General features: G+C 52.1%; 1 protein-coding gene across 1 annotated transcript in view; it reads left to right on the top strand.

The window, feature by feature from the left end:
- Positions 1 to 201: 201 nt before the first annotated feature.
- Positions 202 to 16,262, top strand: part of LGR6 (leucine rich repeat containing G protein-coupled receptor 6) — a 217,231-nt gene continuing 201,170 nt past the window's right edge. The window contains exon 1 of the mRNA XM_034767596.1: positions 202 to 705. Within this exon, the coding sequence (XP_034623487.1) occupies positions 485 to 705 (221 nt within the window). The 5' untranslated portion in view covers positions 202 to 484. The remainder of the gene's footprint in view (positions 706 to 16,262) is intronic.

The raw sequence follows: 16,262 nt of genomic DNA, 5'->3' as shown, positions 1-16,262 counted from the left end.
CATTCAGTGTTTGAAGTGCTGGATGAGGCAGGATCAAACCCCTGTTTAAATTACTTTCTCCCGGAGGAGTCGGCTTTCCTTTCCCCTGCGCTGCTATCCCACAAAAACATTGCAAAGCAAAGCACAAGTCCTGGAGCTACAAACAGGTCTTTATTTGTTGGGGTATTTTTTTTTCCCTTCTTCTTCTTCTTCTTCTTCTTCTCTTTGAATGAAATTCCTGCCAGCTCTCCGGGAGAGAGAGGGAGAGAGCAGAAAGTTCCTTTAGCTCCTCCTCTCCGAGGCTCTCACGCCCCTGCCCTGCCCAGCCTGTGAAACCCAATAACCAAGATCATTCAACAATGCCTCCCCTTCACTGGCTGCATCTTTACTACACTCAGGAGTGCAGGGGATCCAGTGCCTGCTGGGTCTGAGAAATCAGACTCTGTCCGAGCAGCCAGCTGAGATCAGAGCCACTGAGCCAGTGCCAGCCACCCTCACCCAGCTCATGTGGGCTGCAGCTGTGACCAAGATGGACAAGCTCTTCTTCTGGTGCACTTTTCTATCCTCCTCCGCCACTCTCCAGGCGGTATCCACGGACCCAGGTGCTGCGCCCTCATGCCCGCCTCAGTGCCACTGTGAAGAAGATGGCATAATGCTCTCAGTGGATTGTTCAGAGCTGGGACTCTCCCAAGTCCCTGTCAGCCTGAGCCCCTTAACGGCTTACCTGTAAGTACCGAACTGTCATTTGCTTTGCAGTGCAAGTGCTGTCCTTGGGGCACAAGGATAGACACCCTCTCACCCCACCCCAGAATCAGCTGCAGGTTGCTTGGGCTCGGAATTTGGGGCCACACTTTGCTGATATAAAATTTCTACCGCAAATTAGAAACAAAACAAAAAGGCAGCTATTATTTCAGGACCTGCTGAGCCAACTCCCCCCTCCTCCCTTTGCCCCTCTGCATAATGCTGTTTATACTGTGCTGTTCTGCATGCTTTGCTTCTTGATTGCAACGGATCAGAGGAGCTGGTTTGCTGGGCAGATTCTGATTGTTTGAGAGCATAATGGAGTATTTATACTGGACAATTACTGCCAACTGTCCTGGAGCTTTCTGTCCAGTATTTCAATAGCTGTGATAACCCACGGCTTTGGGGGCTTTCAGTCTGGGTTGGCCACCAGCAGAGTGTTGGAATACAAGCCAGGACTCCTGCCTCCTTTCTAAACCTGTTGTTCTAGGCACTAGGCAGGACTGCCCCTGAGTGTTGGAATTGTTTGTTTTAGACGGACAGTAAAGTTTCACCAGGTGGTTCAGTTCAAAGATGTTAATTTTCCAAGCGTTGGCCCAGCCCTGTTGCCACAGGAACCCAACAGGGCTCAGTTCAAAGAGGATTTTGCAGGGTTGACTTCTAGCACCATGGATGGTCCCAGTGTTTCCACTCCGGTTAGGTCCCAGTTGTGGAGAGGACTGGGACTAACCTGCCCTCTTGAGAACTTCCCCATGCTCTACAAGGGAGGGCTTGGAAGGGCAGCGGGGTGCCTCCACTGGGGACGGTGCCCTTCTCTGCATGAGACAGGTCGGCTTTGGCATTCCCTGGGAAAGACACTTTGTAGCTGTATTCATAACAGGTTTAGCCGTGCTGCAGCAAGGATGGGAAGTAGCTTAGCTTTTGAATTTAGGGACAGAGCTGAAGGGCTGCCAGAGAAATGTATTCAATATAAAAACCACATTGTGTAGCTGGCAAACAGCAGCGGGTTGTGCTGAGCACCCCGGTCAGTGCAGGGGGCAGTCCTGCCTAGTGCCTAGAACAACAGGTATAGGAAGAAGGCAGGAGCCCTGGCTTGTATTCCAGACTTTGCCACTGCTTTCCTCGGGCAGGTCGCTGCCTCAGTTTCCCCCCTCTCTGAGATGGAGATAATGATACTGACCCTCCGTTGTGAAGTGCTTTGAGAGCTCTGGATGGAAGGTGCTAGAGAAAGGTGCCATCTGCTCTCCCCAGTCCATTTTTGCCCAAGGCAGAGTTGGCATTCAGCCCTCCTCTTGCAGTGTCTCTCTCTGTCTCTCGCTGGCAGTCAGGTGGGAAGGGCTGTGTGGGATCCCATTCAGAGTGGATGCTTTTCATCGGTGAGCAGGAAATACAAGGGAGCTGCCTAGTGCAAGGTACATATACCTTTAGGTGGGGACCCTGCGGTATGACTGTCACCCTCCGGTGTCTCCTACAGTAGAAGCATCTTGTAGCCAGCCCTGGTTCTCCTACAGTAGAAGCATCTTGTAGCCAGCCCTGGTTCTGTCTGCAAACAAGTATTGCTGGATGAGGGATGCCAGCTTTGGCCCGTGCGTCCCCAGGGCAGTGGATTGTAAGGAGGCTGCAGGGCTCAGCCAAGCCAGTGCTATTGTGATGGCAAAGTAAAGCCCCAGCAGGGACCCATTCCATCTTTTAATTCATTTCAGGACCTGTGCATTCAGCTCCAGCCCTATAAGGACCATGCTCCCCAGCCCGCTGTAGGAACACAGTTTCCCTTCTCAGTGGGTGCGGGGAGGGTGCTGCTAGCCCATGCATGCTTTGCACTAGCCGCCGCCTGGGTCACTTAGGTCGCTAACATTATTCTAATAGGATTGTCAGACTATTCATAACTCCTTAGCTACATGAATCAGAGGAGTGCAGGATCCCTGGGGCAAGGACCCTACCAACCAGGGCAGTCACTAGCAGTGTGGGTGTGCTGATGCGGCGGATGTTTGCAGTGGGGTGAGGATTGCAGCCTGTGGGGTGTTGTAAAGACATTTTAGGCCTGATTGTCATAGTCGCTGGGTCCCTCGCAGGCATAGCAGGTGGCTCAGGTCCTCTGAGAACCAGGCTGTTCCTGGATGAGGTCAGTCTTTCCCCTGACAGTCGGAGTCCTGCTGTGCCGATCAATTTCTATCCTGCCCATCCCAAGGTGTCGTTGCCTTTTTAGCTGCTTCGCCCCTTCGCCGTGCTTTGCTCCGGGGATTTCCCTGGTACAGACATTAGCCCACTTTGCTCATGTGGTGGCGCCATTGACAGCAGTTTGGAGGAAACGTGCGGGCATTGTAGCCTCCCAAGCCCAACACCCCATTGGCGAAGCCGGTCTGGGGGAGTTATTGGCGCTTAAAAATTGCAGGCCCCATCATGCGAGGGACTAGAGTGTCTGGCCCCCTGGCACTGCCTCTCAGAGACTTGGGAAAATGCCAGGAAGCTGGCTGCATGATTAAAAGGCTTCAGATTGCAGAGCCTAGCCTGTCAATTAATATATGACACCATGTAACATAAATACGGGAGATGCCCTGGGCTCGTGGTTACAGCTGGGGACTGGGGGGCTGGGTTTTACTCCATCTCCGCCACGGTATAACCTGCTTTGCTGCAAGTCACTGAGGGCCAGATTTTCCAGGGCTCAGCACCCACACTTGGAGCCAGATTTTCCAAACTGCTCAATAACATCGAGCTCTCTTGAAAATCTGTCACTGGCTGTGGGGGGCTGAGCCCTTGTGAAGGTTTCTGGCCTTCAGTCCACACTGAGGCACGTAAATAAGTGGCCAGGCTTTGGGGAGAGCCATGGGTGCTAAAATTCAAGCGGCTCCTTTGCGTGGCTCAATGTAGATTCAGGTGCTTTCTGTTCGGCACCTGACGTTTGGACCTTTTAGCCTGTGCCTCTTTGTGTCTCAGTTTCCCTGCCTATATACTGAGACTAATTATGCTCACCTCTGCGGAGCATTTGACTGTCTTAGAGGAATGGGGCTTGGGCAACGTGAAGGGTTTTTATAATAACCCCATATGATTAGGCTCTCCGTCTCAGACAGCAGGGTGAGAAACTGGACCCTAAAATGTTTCATCTCGAAGGCGATCAAAGCAGGGCCCGGGAGTCGGCGCCGGCAGCCCACTGTGTCCTCTTAGCAGTGTGTCGAATCCAACATCTTTGCTATGGGGATTGCCAAGTCCCGTTCCTGGCTGGTGGCAGCGGGGTGATGGGGAGAAAGACTAAGGCCGCAGCCTGATTTCCCGCTAGCCGAGGCAGAGAGCTAGATGGAGGCTGCTCCGGGTGGCAGCAGCTGGAGAGGGGAAAGCTCTCCTGGTGATCTAGGAGGGGCCAGTCCGCCTCAGTCTCTGCCCCGCTGAATCCCTGGAGAACCACAGTGCTCCGCTGCTGGCCTGCAGGTGGCAGGCTAGAGCCTGCCCCATCTCCCCCAAAGTCCTCTCTGAACTCAGGCCCCCATAGATGCAGCATGGAGCCCAACCCTGCATGGGCTTTAGTGGCATCTCCGAGGGTCCCCCAAACAGAAGCCCTTTCATTCCCTGAGCTGTCTCCGTGGGGAGTGGGGCAGGGAGCTCCCAGCTGAATTCTCAGCCGGCCTAGAGATTCTGAGCAGGCGCCTGGAATTTTGCAGCCCCGCTGGGAATGTGAAGCCCTGTTGCCACCTTCGCCGCCCTCTCCCCGCTGTGGGAAAGGCTCTCTGAGGTTCTCCCACACTCTGCTCTGCAGTTTCTGTTTCTGGGTCCACGGGGAGCCGGGCAGGGAAAGCTGGGGACATGCTCATCACATCCCTCAAGCAGAACCTGCTGCCAGGAGCAACCTGGCCTGAGTTTGCATTCCCGTTTTCATCAGCCGTCTGTGCTGGCCAGCAGCAGGGCTGGGATCAGGGCTGGGCAGTTCTCACTGCCGCTCAGGTTGGGCAAAGCACAGTACGTATGGCTGGCCGGTGGGGTGTATTCCCGCATGGAGGCCTGGTCTGCCTGTACCCTCTGTCAGTGCGGGGTGAGGAAGAGGATCCTCTCCTCTCCCCTTCGCTGCAGCGGGCTGCCCTGCTGAGGTGACGCACCCCTTCAGGGCCCACTCCCTTTGCTCTGGGCGCTAGCCCCAGCGAGGAAGCCAGACTCCCTCCCTCCCCCCCAGGAGCAGCTCCACCCAAGGGAGTGGCCTTTGTACAGCACCTTCCCATGCCCCACTGAGCCTAGCTTATCCTGCCAGGCGGCCGTGTGGCACCGACTCCAGCAGGTGCCATGGGAGCCTGGGCATGGGAAGCAGGATTCTGAGAGGAGGATAAACCTCTTTTCCGATTCATGTGTTTGCTGGGCCCGATCCAGGCACCCCTGAACTTTTAGGGGATGGAGGGATTTGGAATGGGACTGCCGAGCCAGGCCCACGCAGCCCCAGTCCCCTCTTGCACTGTGGGTGTGGCTAGGGCTCCAGAGGGAGCTAAGTGGGGCCTCGGTGAGTTTCACTCTGTGCATGCGACTGTACTCACTGGTGGGTGGATATGACAGGTCGCCCTCTGGGCCAATCTGCGGAGAAGCTGAGTCTGTTACAGGCCCCCCTAGAAATTCTGCCTCTTTAGCTGAAGCTGTAGCCACTCAGGGTTTTAGCTCTGCCGGTCCCCAGTTCAACACCCAACACTCAGGCACAGTGAATCAGCCAGGATGGCGACCTCCACAGGAGCAGACCCATCGTCTCCAATCTGAGCGGCCCAGGAACGTTGGGAGGGCCGGGCTTGAAATCCAGGCTCCGGCCAGCATCCACCTGTCACAACTGGGCCTTGTCATAATGCAGGGCCCAATCAGAGCCCCGGATCCCAACACCCCGAACACACAATTCTCAGGGTGGGAATTGGGAGGATGAGAGCCTGACCTAGCCCCACGTGTATCATGTACGTAGCACCAGCGGCGCACAGGGCTACACGAGCGGAACCCCCTGTCACAGGGCTGGCTGGAACACACAGGTAGACGAGATTTCCAGCCTCCCTGAATAACTTGCCCCTGCTGATTTCTCATTGGCTGTGGAAAGGAAATGTGGTGAACGGTGCCGCCTAGAGAGACCTTGCTGAGACAGAAACACAGCCGCAGCCTGTCTGCAAGGAGAGGCTGTTAGGCTCATGCCATGCACCCCGAGATAAACATGTGAACACTCTCGCTGGAGGGTTACAACGTAACCCTGCTTTATTTCTCAGAATCCAGACCAATAACGCATGAGAACCTGAAAAGAGAGAGAGAGAAAACAGGCTACTCCCTAAGGAGCGAGTCCCAACTCACCACACCTTGCTTTAAAATGACTCTTTCCAAGCAGGGCCAGCTCCAGCTTTTCTGCTGCCCCAAGCGGCGAGGGGGGGGGGGGGGGGAGATAAAGCCGCGATTGGTGGCAGTTCGGAGGCAGCTCTACCACGCCGCTTCATTCTTCGGCAGCAATTCAGCGGCAGGTCCTTCGCTCTGAGAGGGACCGAGGGACCTGCCACCAAATTGCCACCGTACACCCGGACGTGCCGCCCCTTTCCATTGGCCGCCCCAAGCACCTGCTTCCTTTGCTGGTGCCTGGAGCCGGCCCTGTTTCCAAGGGCTGTCTGCTGACTGACTTGGTCGACCCAGAGTCCACAGCTTCCCACACCGCCCCCTCGCCTGTGAGCAGGACTGGGAATCCCTCACATCTCACAGAATGGCTTGTAATTTTTAACCAATTTCCAGTACACCACAGAACTGTTCCCCTGATGGATGGGAAGCATTTCCTCGCCGGTCCTCCCAGGAATGGGCTGTGTATGCAGTGGGAAGCTCCCATGGGAGCTTAGAGGGGAAACAAATGGGGACTCAGGCCAACCCCCTGTCCTCTTGCTAACACACAGCAAAGCACTCCAGCCCTGAGCTGCCAGGGCCTGGCTAGCTGTTAGAGGTGAAGTGAAGACCCTAGACTAATTTGACTACCATTGAGGAGTGCCCACCTCACACGTAGTGGGAATTCCTGTAGTGGGGCCGCTGCGGGGGTCGAGGGGGGAGCAGTGCCTATTTGGTGCACGGATGACTCTAGCCACACCAACAGGTTGCATTAGCAGTGGCCTGAGTGGAGGCTGCCTGTCTTCTCCCTGAAGGGGAAATGCAGCACTGAATGTTGCAGGCAGAGGAAAGGGCCTGGGGCTCTGAATCTAATGCAAACACCACTCCCAAACGCAGATGGGTAAAGCTGTTGGGGGCAGCTTGTGAAGACTGTGCAGGGCAGGGACTGTCTTATTCTGTGCTACTTGCAGCACTGGGGGAGAGCCAGCCCTGCCTGGAGGGCCAGCCCAAGGTCTATCGGTATTTCCTATTTGCATTGCTATAGCACCTAGGAGCCTGAGCCATGGACTGGGACCCCCATGGTGCTAGGGGCTGTACAAACACAGAACAAAAAGATGGTCTTTGCTTCCAATCTTGCCATCACCTAAGCCCAGAAGCAGTAAATAGGCTGGTGGACTTAAGGGGTGCTTAGGCCTTGTCCTGCTCTTTGCCCGGGACAATTTCAGCCCATGCACGTTGCTGGTGCTCTGATATTTGGTAAGGCGCTGATAACCAAGGGTTTTCCCACATCAAAATAGAAACAGGCCCCAGCTCATGCTAATGTGCCGTGGAAACTCGGGAACCACCTGACGCAGTCTCCCCGATCACCAGGAGTCTGTCTACACTGCAGTCAGGGACATGATCACAGCGCATGCAAACAGCCCTGAGCTAGCTTTCCAGCTACAGCAGCAGGAGCTGCAGGGGTGAGCTAGCTGCCCAAGTACGGAGCCAGGGATCCAGGTGGGCGTGCACAGCTCAAGCTGCCACAGCTGCACTGCTCTTGGTACCCGAGCTAGCGGGAGTCACTGCAAGCTGCAGTCTCCACGTGCTGCAGTGTAGACGTGCCCAGGAGCGCCGCCAGCTTTTTTGCCGCCCTAGGTGGCAAAAGGTCCCGCCCCCGAAATACCGACGACAACCAGGGCAGCATACGATCCGGCCGCCATAGTCACCACCCCCCAAATGTTAGCACCCTAGGCGACCGCGTAGGTCGCCTAATGGGTTGCGCCGGCCCTGGATGTGCCGTTAACACATGACGGGGCCAGAGATCACGCAGGCATGTGGACTACAAGGAAGGACCAGTGGTGGGGGCACTTGCCGAGGCTTTTGGAAACCTGGGTTCAATTTCTGGAAGTGTAATAGATTCCTTGGTTAATGCCTTAGCCTGGCTGGGCCTCAGCTCCCCTTCTGTACAATGGGCGTAATAGCTGCCCAGGGTAAATCTGGTAAAGATTGCAGGGCCCTCGGATGCTACTGTAATGGGGTCCAGATCAGTGCCCCAGACAGAGACCCAAACGCTGCTGTGAGTCCTGACCAGGCAGGATTCCCCGTGACCGGAAATCTGCTTTGTCTCTCGTGTCAGTGTGGAGCTCAGCCAGTTTGCACAGAAATGTGTTACCTCCACTGGAGAGCCACGGAGCCGAATCAGAGTGCGTCAGGCTGCAGAGGAAACCAGAGGGCATGTGACACTTCGAAAGGCTGGGTCTCTGCATGAGCTTTTCTCCTGTCCCCGGGTGGGTCAGCGAATGCCATTTCTGAGCTCATGCTGCCAGAAATCCATAAGTCTCCCACTCTGCAGCCTTCCCTATGGAAATGAGACGTGCGCTGGGAGCCTGGCTGCAGGGTGAGGTGTGGCTGTTATAAAAGAAATGTTTTTGAGTGCTGGGGCCTGTATTCTCCTCCCGCAGGATATGAGTAAGTCCCCTCGACTCCAGTGGGAGTTACTCATATGCAGCCCCAGAATAGGGCCTCTGGGACGAGAACGGAGTGAAATCCGACGCAGAAGGAAAGCATTTTCCATGCATTACACCCAGGCATGCACACAAATGCAGGGACCTCGGTGGGAGTCATGTAGCTGAAGCCCAAGGCCTTAAGACAACACTAGATCCCTGGTGTAAGGGGCAGTTTACAAGAGAAGCAATGTGGTCTAGTGGGTAGGCCACTAGACGGGGAGCTGGGATCGGATCTACTGCAGACTCTGCCACTGCCCGGCTGTGTCACCTTAGCTTAGTCCCACAGTGGCTCCTTGCTTTTGGCTCCCCATCTGTGCATTGGGGGAGGGGGACGGTAATAAAGATTCCCCACCTTTGAGTGGGTAGAAATGCTGCATCAGCGATCAGTATTATCCACAGAGCCTCACCATCTTGCAGTCAGTATTGATCAAAGTGAGTTTTAAGAATAAAAGTCTGATGTGGGTTGCTTGTGGCTCAGTCCCAGGGGGTCCTATTGCCTGATGCTAGGAAGGACGCATTCGCATTCAGCTTCCTATTAAAGGGAAGGCCTCTTGTAACAGCAGCCTGGGAGTCAGAACGGCTGGGTTCTGTTCCTGATTCCTTCACCAAATTGGTGTTTGATTCTGGGCACCCCACCTGGGGCCTGCTTCTACGCCCACTTAAATCCGGAGCCGTAGATAGCAGACTGGACTGGGCAGATGTGTTGCTTTGTTCTTATGTTCTAGGATACATGACTAGAGCTGAGCAAATCATTTACCTCTTGTAAGTTATTGCATGGACACCGCCTCTTCTTGCATTAACGGGCGGATCGCAGCATTCTCCATTGGAAATGGATTTGTAAATTTACCCAGCTGGCCTGCAGATCACTGTGACTCTTCCTGACTTGTGCTGTGTTGGTTAGTTTTGGAGGTCATGCGGCATTGTCCAATCAGGGAACAGCATCAATGTGTGTTTATTCATGTCCCAGCGCAATGTACAAGCAGTGCAGCAGGATTCAGTGTTAGAAATGGATACATTTGAGCTTCAATGCAGCTCGGGGGCTCTGATGTTAGGACAGAGGCAAGAGGAAGGAGCATGCTCGCGCTGGCATTCCCCTAGGAGAGCAGAAGGACTCTGTGCCTTGTGCTAAAGGGTCACAGGGAAGGGCAGGTTGTCCAGGCACACAAAGGAACAACATGGGTATTTGGTCTCAGTCTTGCATCTTAGGTGCCTAAATAACTTTGAGGATCTGAGCCCTCCTGCTTTGTGCCGCTCTGCGGAGCTCGTCTCCGTGGGAAGATTCTCTTTGCCCATCTGCGGTACCCAAGAACCTCGGCAGCATCGGGAAATGCCAGGGGGATCTCTGCAGGTGTGGAAATCTGCACCCCACCGTGTCAAAGCTGCTTGAGTCAAACCGAACTGGGCCGGCCATTCTCAGTCCTACAGCGTGTCAGGCTGTAGGGGGAGACCTGCCTTCAAAGACTGGTAATAAACTGTTAATGAACTTCAGCTGTTTTGATTCCCTGAAGAGCCTAGACCAAAACCAACCAGAAATACATTGTCATTTCTCATTCTGTCCCCTCCACCCCAAAACCGATAGATTTGTTTTCGTTCTTAATGATCTGCCATTGCCTGGGAAGTGGGCTTCTAAGAGAAACCGAAAAATAACCTCAAAACTACAGCTGCTGGGCATGTGCTTCTAAATATCCTTATTTATCCACTAGGACTCATGTGATTCCTTCATCAGCCATACAGTAGCCAGGATTCCTTAGCTCCCAGCAGCTTGGCATTTAGCTAAGGGTTTGGTCTAGGGCAGCTCTCAGGACTCTGGGAGGTGCTGATTGGCTGCCAAAGAATTGGGGAAGCCCCCCCCCCCCGAATCACAGTTGTGAGTTGCGTTGCTGCAGATAGTGGATGAGGATAACCGATTTGGCAACTGGATGGCTGAACGGAAAAGTTGGGGGCAGAGAAAGATATTGAATTCTTTGGGGAAATGAAAAAGTTTTAAAAGAATTGTTTCAGGTCAAATGAAAAAAAACGTAGTTCAATCCAAAAATTAGCATTTCGTTTCTGAGGATTTTTTCCTTTTTAACTAACTAAATAAAATGAATGCGAAATTTGAAACGGTCATTTTGAATCAAAACATTGAAATGTTTTGACTTTCACAATGTTTTTTTCAACTGAAACAATTTGGTGAATTTGACATGAATTCGCAATGTGTTTCAGATTACCTAGATCTGCATAGTCAGTGAAGAAAAGTGCCATCAGAAAAATTTTGCCCAGCTATTGTCATGATATCCCTGAATGGATCAGGCAGGAGGCAGGAGAATTAGCAGTGGGGATGATGGGAAGGTGTTGATTTTCCCAAGGAGTTGCGCAATCATAGAATCATAGAATAGAATCATAAAATATCAGGGTTGGAAGGGAACTCAAGAGGTCATCTAGTCCAACCCCCTGCTCAAAGCAGGACCAATTCCCAACTAAATCATCCCATCCAGGGCTTTGTCAAGCGGGCCTTAAAAACCTCCAACGAAGGAGACTCCACCACCTCCCTAGGTAACGCATTCCAGTGTTTCACCACCCTCCTAGTGAAATAGTTTTTCCTAAAACCTGGACCTCCCTCACTGCAACTTGAAACCATTGCTCCTTGTTCTGTCATCTGCCACCACTGAGAACAGCTGAGCTCCATCCTCTTTGGAACCCCCCTTCAGGTAGTTGAAGGCTGCTATCAAATCCCCCCTCATTCTTCTCTTCTGGAGACTAAACAATCCCAGTTCCCTCAGCCTCTCCTCATAAGTCATGTGCTCCAGCCCCCTAATCATTTTTGTTGCCCTCCGTTGGACTCTTTCCAATTTTTCCACATCCTTCTTGTAGTGTGGGGCCCAAAACTGGACGCAGTATTCCAGATGAGGCCTCACCAATGTCGAATAAAGGGGAACGATCACGTCCCTCGATCTGCTGGCAATGCCCCTACTTATACAGCCCCAAATGCCATTAGCCTTCTTGGCAACAAGAGCACACTGTTGACTCATATCCAGCTTCTCGTCCACTGTGACCCCTAGGTCCTTTTCTGCAGAACTGCTACCTAGCCATTCGGTCCCTAGTCTGTAGCAGTGCATGGGATTCTTCCATCCTAAGTGCAGGACTCTGCACTTGTCCTTGTTGAACCTCATCAGGTTTTTTTTGGCCCAATCCTCTAATTTGTCTAGGTCCCTCTGTATCCGATCCCTACCCTCTAGTGTATCTACCACGCCTCCTAGTTTAGTGTCATCTGCAAACTTGCTGAGAGTGCAGTCCACACCATCCTCCAGATCATTAATAAAGATATTAAACAAAACCGGCCCCAGGACCGACCCTTGGGGCACTCCACTTGAAACCGGCTGCCAACTAGACATGGAGCCATTGATCACTACCCGTTGAGCCCGACGATCTAGCCAGCTTTCTATCCACCTTACAGTCCATTCATCCAGCCCATACTTCTTTAACTTGGTGGCAAGAATACTGTGGGAGACCGTATCAAAAGCTTTGCTAAAGTCAAGAAATAACACATCCACTGCTTTCCCCTCATCCACAGAGCCAGTTATCTCATCATAGAAGGCAATTAGGTTAGTCAGGCACGACTTCCCCTTCGTGAATCCATGCTGACTGTTCCTGATCACTTTCCTCTCCTCTAAATGTTTCATAATTGATTCCTTGAGGACCTGCTCCATGATTTTTCCAGGGACTGAGGTGAGGCTGACTGGCCTGTAGTTCCCCGGATCCTCCTTCTTCCCTTTTTTAAAGATGGGCACTACATTAGCCTTTTTCCAGTCATCTGGGACCTCCCCCGATCGCCATGAGTTTTCAAAAATAATGGCTAATGGCTCCGCAATCTCACCCGCCAACTCCTTCAGCACCCTCGGATGCAGCGCATCCGGCCCCATGGACCTGTGCACGTCCAGTTTTTCTAAATAGTTCCGAACCACTTCTTTCTCCACAGAGGGCTGGCCACCTTCTCCCCATACTGTACTGCCCAGTGCAGCAAGCTGGGAGCTGACCTTGTTCGTGAAGACAGAGGCAAAAAAATCATTGAGTACATTAGCTTTTTCCACATCCTTGGTCACTAGATTGCCTCCCTCATTCAGTAAGGGGCCCACACTTTCCTTGATTTTCTTCTTGTTGCTAACATACCTGAAGAAACCCTTCTTGTTACTCTTAACATCTCTTGCTAATTGCAACTCCAAGTGTGATTTGGCCTTCCTGATTTCACTCCTACATGCCTGAGCAATATTTTTATACTCCTCCCTGGTCATTTGTCCAATCTTCCACTTCTTGTAAGCTTCTTTTTTGTGTTTAAGATCAGCAAGGATTTCACTGTTTAGCCAAGCTGGTCGCCTGCCATATTTACTATTCTTTCTACACATCGGGATGGTTTGTTCCTGCAACCGCAATAAGGATTCTTTAAAATACAGCCAGCTCTCCTGGACCCCTTTGCCCTTCATGTTATTCTCCCAGGGGATCCTGCCCATCTGTTCCCTGAGGGAGTCAAAGTCAGCTTTTCTGAAGTCCAGGGTCCGTATTCTGCTGCTCTCCTTTCTTCCTTGTGTAAGGATCCTGAACTTGACCATCTCATGGTCACTGCCTCCCAGGTTCCCATCCACTTTTGCTTCCCCTACTAATTCTTCCCTGTTTGTGAGCAGCAGGTTAAGAAAAGCTCTGCCTCTAGTTGGTTCCTCCAGCACTTGCACCAGGAAATTGTCCCCTACACGTTCCAAAAACTTCCTGGATTGTCTGTGCTCCGCTGTATTGCTCTCCCAGCAGATATCAGGGTGATTAAAGTCTCCCATGAGAACCAGGGCCTGCAATCTAGCAACTTCTGCTAGTTGCCAGAAGAAAACCTCGTCCACCTCATCCCCCTGGTCTGGTGGTCTATAGCAGACTCCAACCACGACATCACCCTTGTTGCTCACACTTCTCAACTTTACCCAGAGACTCTCAGGTTTTTCTGCAGTTTCATACCGGAGCTCTGAGCAGTCATACTGCTCTTACATACAACGCAACTCCCCCACCTTTTCTGCCCTGCCTGTCCTTCCTGAACAGTTTATATCCATCCATGACAGTACTCCAGTCATGTGAGTTATCCCATCAAGTCTCTGTTATTCCAATCACATCATAGTTCCCTGACTGTGCCAGGACTTCCAGTTCTCCCTGCTTGTTTCCCAGGCTTCTTGCATTTGTGTATAGGCACTTAAGATAACTCATCGATCGTCCCTTTTTCTCAGCATGAGCCAGGAGTCCTCCCCTCTTGCGCTTTCCTGCTTGTGCTTCCTCCCAGGATCCCATTTCCCCACTTACCTCAGGGCTTTGGTCTCCTTCCCCCGGTGAACCTAGTTTAAAGCCCTCCTCACTAGGTTAGCCAGCCTGCTGGCGAAGATGCTCTTCCCTCTCTTCGTTAGGTGGAGCCCGTCTCTGCCTAGCACTCCTCCTTCTTGGAACACCATCCCGTGGTCGAAGAATCCAAAGCCTTCTCTTCGACACCACCTGCCATTCGTTGACTTCCACGATTCGACGGTCTCTACCTCGGCCTTTTCCTTGCACAGGGAGGATGGACGAGAACACCACTTGCGCCTCAAACTCCTTTATCCTTCTTCCCAGAGCCACGTAGTCTGCAGTGATCCGCTCAAGGTCATTCTTGGCAGTATCATTGTTGCCCACGTGGAGAAGCAGGAAGGGGTAGCGATCCGAGGGCTTGATGAGTCTCGGCAGTCTCTCCGTCACATCGTGTATCCTAGCTCCTGGCAAGCAGCAGACCTCTCGGTTTTCCCGGTCGGGGCGGCAGATAGATGACTCAGTCCCCCTGAGGAGGAAGTCGGGACCACCACCACCCTCCTCCTCCTCTTGGGAGTGGTGGTCGTGGAACCCCCATCCCTAGGACAGTGCATCTTTTGCCTTCCAATCGGTGGAGTCTCCTTCTGCTCCCTTCCCTCAGATGGGTCATCTAGACCACTCTCTGCATTAGTACCTGTAGAGAGAACATGGAAACGATTGCTCACCTGTATCTCCATTGCTGGTGCATGGACGCTCCTCTGTCTCCTTCTGGAGGTCACATGCTGCCAAACCTCTTCACAATCCTTCTGTCCCTGCTGCACCTGCTCTGAATCTTCAGAACATTATGGCCGTAGAAGCATCTCCTGACGTCTGTCCAGGAAATCTTCATTTTCCCTTATGCAACGCAGAGTCGATACTCGTTTCTCCAGCCCTCGAACCTTCTCTTCCAATATGGAGACCAGCTTGCACTTTGTACAGACAAAGTCGCTTCTGTCCTGTGGAAGAAAGACAAACATGGCACAACCTGTGCAGGTTACAACAGCTGATCGCTCACCTTCCATATCCCCTTCCTCTTAAGAGTTTCCTTAGCTGTTGCAGGAACTACTCAGAGAAACCTGCAGATGAAAGCCTCGGTGCACTCTCCCCAGGCGAACTCCCAGGCAAACTCCCGCTGTTAGCCTCTGCTGTTTGCTGATCAAGAGATCAGTCTCCATGAAACACGGACTATCGCCAATTCTTCAATGTAAATGCTCAAATTGAAGTCTGAATTGATTTTTGTAACAAGACATAGCCTTAACAATTCAGCCAGTGGGTCAGCTTATTTCTAGGTGTGGTGGGGAAAAATTGACAGAACAGTTTTCCCTCAGAAAATGCAGTTTCATCAAAATTGAAATGTTTTGCAAAACATGTCAATTTCAATGAATTTTTTTAATAGATTTTTTAAAAAAAGTTTGAATCAAAAAGGAGTGTTTTTTTCTGGTTTTCTTGTTTCATTCTGTTCCATTCTGATATGGAGAATGCTATGGAGGGGGGAGGGATAGCTCAGTGGTTTGCGCATTGGTCTGCTAAACCCAGGGTTTAATCCTTGAGGGGGCCATTTAGGGATCTGGGGCAAAAATCTGTCTGGGGATTGGTCCTGCTTGGACTAGATGACCTCCTGAGGTCCCCTCCAACTATGATATTCTCATTTCATTTCATTTTCACTTAAAAAACCAACTTTCCTAAACTTTTAATTGTAATATATTCTATTGACATATATGTTATATTTAATATTAGAGATTATTTTATAATAAAATAAAACATTTCAATGTTTGTTTTGATGTTTCCGAAACAAAATATTTCAGAATTGTTCCGCTGTAAATTGCGAGATTTTGTATTTCGTCCCGATTTGGAATGAAAGGAGATTTTGAAATATGGGATAAAAGTCCCATTCAACCAGCTACGCTTATTTCCTTCCCCATTGTGTGCTCATCCTCCCACTCCCCCAGATGTTGTAGCTCTTATTTATCCTGGAGTGGAAGCTGTTTGGGGCAGGGACCTTATCTTCCATAAATACAACCCTAGAGTGGTTTGGATACTACTCTGTATGACCAGAGTCCTAAGGGGAGCCAACTGAGGTCTCTCATTAAGGGTGAACTGCAAACAGGGCCGGCTCTAGCTTTTTTGCTGCCCCAAGCAGCAAAAAAAAGCGCCGCCCCCCCCCCCCCCCCCCCCCCACGCTCCGCCCCACCGCCCAAGCCCGCCCCCGCCGGAACCCCTTCCAGCGCCGTGCCCGCGCCGCCCCCTCACCGAGCTCCACGCCGCTGGAGCGCCCCACCCCCGCAGAATGCCGCACCGTGCTCCCCCCGCCGCCCCTTACCAGGTGCCGCCCCAAGCATGTGCTTGGGTGCTTGGTGCCTGGAGCCGGCCCTGACTGCAAAGAATGAAGCAGACAATCTCCAAAGCCGGTGGATATTCCAATACTTA

Source organism: Trachemys scripta, chromosome 4 (assembly GCF_013100865.1).
Source record: "Trachemys scripta elegans isolate TJP31775 chromosome 4, CAS_Tse_1.0, whole genome shotgun sequence".
Lineage (NCBI taxonomy): Eukaryota > Metazoa > Chordata > Testudines > Emydidae > Trachemys > Trachemys scripta.
Note: the sequence above shows the minus strand (reverse complement) of the source record. Positions and strands in the feature narration are given on the sequence as shown.